The 7,500-nt window shown below is 39.5% G+C and overlaps 1 protein-coding gene across 2 annotated transcripts in view; it reads left to right on the top strand.

Annotated features, from left to right (window-relative positions):
- The window catches only part of LOC144979584 (uncharacterized), a 124,689-nt gene that overhangs the window by 88,044 nt on the left and 29,145 nt on the right, over window positions 1-7,500 (top strand). For both annotated transcript variants that reach the window (XM_078926339.1, XM_078926340.1), the window contains exon 4: window positions 966-1,113. In XM_078926339.1, coding sequence (XP_078782465.1) covers window positions 966-1,113 — 148 coding nt within the window. The remainder of the gene's footprint in view (window positions 1-965; window positions 1,114-7,500) is intronic.

Raw genomic sequence — 7,500 nt, 5'->3', positions numbered from 1 at the left:
CCCCCTCTCTCTCTCTCTCTCTCTCTCTCTCTCTCTGACACATGTTAGGCTATATTACAATTTTTTCCCCGACAGAGACAACGCTGTCTACGGCTAGGTAGGTACTCATTTTACATCTGAGAATGGTGACAGAATGTGGGTAAAGAACCCTTTTCAAGGACTCGGCTATGCCCCGAGCGAAGCTCGAATCCAAGAACTTCCTATCCGAAAGCGAGTGGCATACCACGAGACCACATAGCCTCAACAACATTCATGTGTAACCATAAACGTTTATAGGCTGATATAATTTAATGAGAAATAATCATAAAAACGGCTGTCTAAAAACAATAACGAAGTACTGATAGACGTCAATTCAGTTCCATCTATAACAACAATACAACAATGTATTCCAACAGGTAGACAAGGATAAGTTTGAGCTTACCAAAATCCAATCTTCCAATGTATTCCAACGAGTACACTGGGATAAGTTTGAGCTTACCAAAACCCAATCTTTCAATGTATTCCAACGAGTACACTGGGATAAGTTTGAGCTTACCAAAACCTAATATTCCAATGTATTCCAACGGGTAGACTGGGATAAGATTGAGCTTACCAAAACACAATCTTCCAATGTATTCCAACAGGTAGACAAGGATAAATTTAAGCTTACCAAAACCCAATCTTCCAATGTATTCCAACGGGTAGACAGGGATAAGTTTGAGCTTACCAAAACCCAATCTTCCAATGTATTCCAACGGGTAGACAGGGATAAGTTTGAGCTTACCAAAACACAATCTTCCAATGTATTCCAACAGGTGGACAAGGATAAGTTTGAGCTTACCAAAACCCAATCTTCCAATGTATTTCAACGAGTAGACAGGGATAAGTTTGAGCTTACCAAAACACAATCTTCCAATGTATTCCAACGGGTAGCCAAGGATAAGTTTGAGCTTACCAAAACCCAATCTTCCAATCTATTCCAACAGGTAGACAGGGATAAGTTTGAGCTTACCAAAACCCAATCTTCCAATCTAGCATTGGAGTACAACATACTTGGCACCAAGCTTGGAATTGATTGGTCAAAAGTCACGTGGACCGATCTACTGAAACCGTTATATTCTGGGATAGCGGCAGGTAAGTTTGTATGTTTATGGGTAAATGAAATGTGGCCCGCGAAATTCATTTGGTGTGATCAGAAATTAAATATTAAGTTTTATATAACTGTAGATTTTTTTAAAATCCTCAAAAACAAACTAATGGATTTTAAAAGGTTAGGATGAAGAAGGAAATGAAGAGAATTAACTTTAGTTCATGTACAACAATATGACTACACATATAACACAAAGTCCATTGATGATTATATAAGCTTTATTTATAATATTTGTTTCACAACACTAAATTTAGGCTGCACAGCCTCCACCATATTACTCTCTCTCTCTCTCTCTCTCTCTCTCTCACTCACTCACTCTCTCTCTCTCTTCCCTCTACCTACTTCCGCTACCTACATCGACATAATGTGATTGAGGCTCTGTTCGTGTAACTTCTCATTTTCCATAACATTACTCCCCACCTTGAAGTAATATCTTCAACAAATAAGATAAATTGTTATGAGGGAATACATGTGTTGAATACAAATTTAACGAATTGCCTACAAAAATGTGTTAGCTCTAACTCTTAATAATAAATCAATTCCATTTTTAAAACAATAACAATAGTAAAGTTCCGGGCAATTATAATGGTCACAATTATGAGTAACTGGTTTTTGTGAGACTTAGAAGGAGAATTAAACATCATTTAAAAACAAAAAAATAGATAAATAAAAGGGAAATCCCAGTGAACTTAAACTATAAACGTTTGCCTCAATCTTTAATTATCTCCAAGCTAAAATGAATATATAGACATTATATATTATATATTGAAACAAAATGTTTTAACGTTTAAAGTTATTCCACTTTCAACAATTTAAATAGGATGGCTATTTAAATTGACATCCTTGCATTTAAGTCTGTCTGTGATATGACTTTATTAGGACATGCTAGCCGTCATGAATACACATGGCAAGCGCCTCCATCGGTACTTAAGCACACAATCATCCGAACCTATGATCAGGGACTTATCACTAAGCCATCAGCTCTACCCGTTCCGCCTCACTTACAACTTTTACAAACGGACCGTTGTACAGGGGACAAGTGGGTATATGATTAAATTTGGTCTTTTAACATTGCAAAGGGCCCGGAATAGGCATTGTATATGAAAAATATTATTATCATTATAAAGAATGCATGCATATGGTGTACAATATTAACATATATATGTACTATCTGTACCTTATAACTTTCAAGTCTAAATAATCTGGGTTGCCACTTTGGCGTAAAATTCGTAAAATATTCTGGCAAGTTTACTGATAGACACATGGTAATAATACTTGTTAACAGTAAAATATTAATAAAATATACGAACATTTCAAAATTAAATGTGATAATGAAAACGATAAATGCTTAAAATACAGTCAACCTTATTTAAACAATCTTAGACCTAATTCATTTTATCTGTAAACGAGCTGGAGGTTTAATAATGCGACCAGCTCTCGAAACAACAACAGACTGAGTTTTCTGCGGCGACCTATCATCGCCACATTTAGTGGTAACAGATGTTTGTGAATGCTTCAATCTGTTATCACTGTCCTGCTTTGAGTTTTCATCAACTTTATCATCACATGAAGAAATATATTCTTCAACAGGATACTGTTCATTTTCCAATTCGAGAGCATGGACCCTCTGCACTGGTCGTACACACTTGCCATTAGCAGTTCTGATCTCAATAGTTCTGACACAACCATCTCGCCCAGGTAAAAGACGAACAACTCGAGCTAAAGGCCATCGCAGCCTTGGACTGTTATCTTCTCTGAGTAAAACTAGAGAACCTATCTTAACCGGAGAACCCTTAGGTGAAGACCTGACAAGAGGCAGGTTTCGAATGTACTCCTTGTGCCAGAGATCCCAGAATTTATTTAATTGCCTTTTAATCTGTAACGAAGCTTCTCTTGCCATAGCTCCACTAGCAATTGGCTCTGTTGCTTCCACCGCTGGCTTATGGCTATCATGACGCCCAAGCAGAAAATGAGCAGGTGACAATGCCTCATTGCACTCAGGGTCATCAGAGACATAAGTCAGGGGTCTGCCATTTATGCAAGACTCTATTTCGAACAAGACAGTTTCCAGCTCTACTCTACTCAAACTCCGGTTTCCAATTGTCTTTTTTAAAGATTGCTTTACTGAACGCACTAGTCTTTCCCAAACCCCACCTCTCCAAGGAGCTCTAGGAGCGTTAAATGACCACTTGGGACCGTCATCGGTATAACGATCAGCAATATGTCTTGCCGCCGCTTGAAATGTCTTCGCGTTGTCAGATAGTATTTTAGAGGGCATTCCTCGTCTCGCAACAAAACGTCTGAACGCGAGTAGAAAATCACTCAATGACAAACTTCCACAAAGTTCAATGTGAACTGCTCTAACCACACAACACGTAAAGAGTAAGATATGGAATTTCTTCCCTACAGCATCCACAGTGAATAAAGGACCTGCATAGTCAACACCAGTAATACTAAAGGGATCGGCACGAACCAGGCGCTCCTGGGGTAAGGGAGAAATTGATTGTGAACATTGTTGAGAATCGAATCGTTGACAACGAACGCACTTCCGCTTAACCCTTTTTGTCAAAGACCTTAGACCTATTATCCAAAACTGATTTCTCAAAGATGCCATAACTTGTGACACTCCTGCATGTTTTAACGCTATGTGTTCTCTGCGCACTAATAACAAGGTCAAATGACACTTTGGCAGAATGATAGGAAATTTTTCATTCAAGGTAAGATCAGAAAATTGAAGCCGACCTCTCATCTTCAACAGTCCTTGTTTGTCAAGAAAGGGATTCATTTATACAAGACCGACGTTCTTTTAACCTGCTTATTATTTTCAAGACACTCGATTTTTTCAGGGAAATGTAAACTTTGTATGTACAACAAAAACTTCAATTTTGCAAACTCAAGTTCATCAACACACAACTTATGATGTGTCGTTTCCATAAAATTTCTTCTTCTTCTTGAATTATTTATGAATCGGAAAATCCAACCAATTATTCTAATAGACTTAGAGAAATCTCCCCACCGTGTAAAATCCAATACTGAATCAGCTTTAGCTGCGCACACTGTGACACTAGTGGTTGCTGATTCCTCACTTACCACATGGCTACCCTCATTGACTTCGTCCATTTCATTATTAGGACCTTTGAGCCACGGTGGACCTTGAAACCACAACGGTTTGTTCAGAATTTCCTCAGCTGACAACCCTCTGGTTAAACAATCGGCTGGGTTCTCTTTCCCTATACAATGATGCCATGACTCGGGTGCAGTAAGCTCTTGTATTTGAGCTACACGGTTGCACACAAACATTTTCCACCGAGTCGGCTCACTACGGATCCACTGCAGCACCACAGACGAATCAGTCCAACAAAAGTACTTCACACTGTCTGGGAGCTGTAAACTATTGACAACAGATCGGAGAAGTTTAGCACCAACAACGGCTCCTAGCAATTCCAGTCTTGGAAGAGTGACAGGCTTTAAAGGACTAACTCTAGCCTTTGACAACAACAAAGAAATAGAGATTGAACCATCAACTTCAAGAACTTTCAAATAGATTACAGCACCATAACCCTTGAGAGAACTATCACAAAAACAATGAAGTTCCACAGATTGTTTCTCTTTCCACGTGAGAGAAACAAAACATCTTGGAATCGATAACTCTCGCAACCTAAGCAAATCTCCAGCCCATGCCAAAAATCGTTTTCTCAACTCGACCTCAACTTGCTCATCCCAATCAAGTCCCAACTTCCACACTTCTTGAAACAATATTTTGACAGACATGATAATAGGGGAGATAAGCCCAAGTGGATCAAATGTCTTGGCTATGCAACTCAAAATCAACCGTTTTGTAACTAACACATCCTCTGGAACCAAGATTCCATCAAAGGTGAAAGTGTCTTCGACTGGACTCCAACGCATTCCGAGAACTTTGACAGAATCATTTTCTAAGCTTTTGTCTTCGAAATGTCTATGAATATTTTCTGCAACTTCTGAATTATTGGAAGACCATTTGCATAACTTCATACCAGCTTCACTCATGACTTTTGAAGCTTCAGACATGAGATTTATAACCTCGTCCACACTGTCGCCTCCCGAGAGCCAATCATCGCAATACATGTTCTCAGACAATTCTTTGATGGCCTTGGTGGCTGGATACTGTGACAGGTGATGACGAATGGTGGCATTCAGGAGAAATGGACTGGCTTTGTTTCCAAACGGGACTCTTGTTATGCGCATAATGCGAACTATGTTGTCAATCTGCCAGCAAAACCGATGCACATCGCGATCTTCTGGTCTGACACTAATCTGGAGAAAAGCCTTCTCTATGTCGGAGCATAAGGCTACTTTATGTCTTCTAAATCGCATGAGCACATCGCTCAACAGAGGTAACAGGTTTGGGCCTGTTTCCATACAGTCATTTAAAGAGATAGTGTTTGGTCCGGAGGCAGAAGCATCAAATACAGGGCGTATCTTAGTTGAAAGGCTGGACATCTTAACAACTGGTCTGTGAGGCAAATAGAATTTTGAATTTGTCATGTTCTGACCTTCATCCAAGGGCACCTCCTCAATGATGCTGTCTGCCTCCATTTTCCTAAAAACATCATCATATCCCTTTTTCAGTATTTTATCTCTTGATAACTTTCTCTCAAGATTATCAAGTCTCTGCCTAGCTTGAGACGCATTGCACTGCAATTGCGGCTTCTTTGATTCTACCCAAGGTAGAGCCACTTGATACCTATTGTCTACATACTCAATCCTTTTTGCAAACTCTTTCATAACTTTAGATTCATATGGTGCATTCTTATCATGACAGCATTCTAAGTATTCAAGATCCCAAAATTTTCTAAAGTCAGATTGTGGAATGTCTGTCAAGCAGAGCAGTTGTCTGCAGGAGTCGAGTGCTTTTTACTCGGGTTCGAATATGCACCAGACAGGACCCATGGTCCTAAGACAGTTTCTTGGGCAACAAGCCCAGAAGGACTACGCACGCAAGAATCTGTCTTGATGAGTTTCCAATAATAATCCTGACCAATCAAGATATCAATGCTTACGTTTTTATCACAATGGATATCTTCTGAGAATGTACACTCTTGAAAGTGTGATACTACATCCATGGGAATTGCCGGCCTGAACATTGCCGCGCAAATGACCTTAACCTCTGTAAGTAATAAGGTTTCTTTCCCTTCACAGGGCAAATCAAATCTCACAGCATAAACATTTCTCAATGCCTTTTCTGAAGGTTTATCTGACTCAAAGGCAGACACATTCAAGCTTTCTCTGCCATAAAAGGAAGGTTTTATTCTTTTGACAGCTCTGCTCGAGATGAAACTTCTATCTGATCCACTGTCGAACAAAACTGTCAAAGAGACACCCTTCATATTAATCTTCATTGTTTGTAACACAGTGTTTTTGTTTGTAAGTTTGCTTCGACAAAAGGCAACATTGATACTTTCGGGATTTTCAGTTTGAACAAAACTGGAGTTGAAATTTGTATTGCCCGATTCTGTTTTCATTCGCCCGTTACTACAAAACCTCTCATTGTGGCCACAAATTTTACATTTTGAGTAGCACCTTTTCGCAACATGACCCTTTGTGAAGCAAACCCAACAAAGATTATTTTCTTTGATCTTATTCTTAACATTTTCTGTCTTCATGGTAAAAACGTTTCTACATTTGCTATTGCCATGTTTTCCACCACAGAATGAACACAAAAAGTCATTTCCTGATGACAACGTTAGAGCTGAGGCGGTAGAACGAAAGTTTGGATTTGCTTTGCATTCACGATGATTCTGTAATGTAGGTACAGGTACAAAGCTCTGTGAACGTTCACGATTCTCGATTTCGTTGTGTAGGAAGTCCATAAGGAACGCTCAATCTCCTTCCTTTTTGTGACTTTTCCTTGCCCACATGAGTCTGATGTCCGGAGGTAAGCGACTGACGATAAGCGGTGTGAGCACCAGTCCATAATTTGTGCCGTCCACGCCCATGTTTTCGAGGCTTCTGATGTTAATCTGAAGTTTTGTAAAGACGGCCCATAAGGCTTTTATGTTTTTTGCATTATGAAAATCGACTGTTAGCAAATTTTGCACATGTCCAAAAATGATGCGTTCTTTTCGTCCAAAACGGTCTTTTAAGATGTCCATGGCAATTCTGTAATTTTCGTCAGTAAGAGCAAGGCCCTCAATCGCCGTTTTTGCTTCTCCAACAAGAGAAGCCTGCAGGTAGCTAAACTTGGCAACTTCTGGTAACGTCGTTTTGTCAATTATCGCTGAAAATCTATCACAAAACGAAGGCCATTCTGCGAAGTCGCCGCTGAATTTTGATATTTCTATTTTAGGAAGTTGTGGGTGGTCCCACCTTGGCAGAGCCCCAACGATGAT

Source organism: Berghia stephanieae, chromosome 9 (assembly GCF_034508935.2).
Source record: "Berghia stephanieae isolate SIO BIC M18660-M18661 chromosome 9, UCSD_Bste_1.3, whole genome shotgun sequence".
NCBI lineage: Eukaryota > Metazoa > Mollusca > Gastropoda > Nudibranchia > Aeolidiidae > Berghia > Berghia stephanieae.
This window is presented reverse-complemented; position numbering and strand designations above follow the sequence as displayed.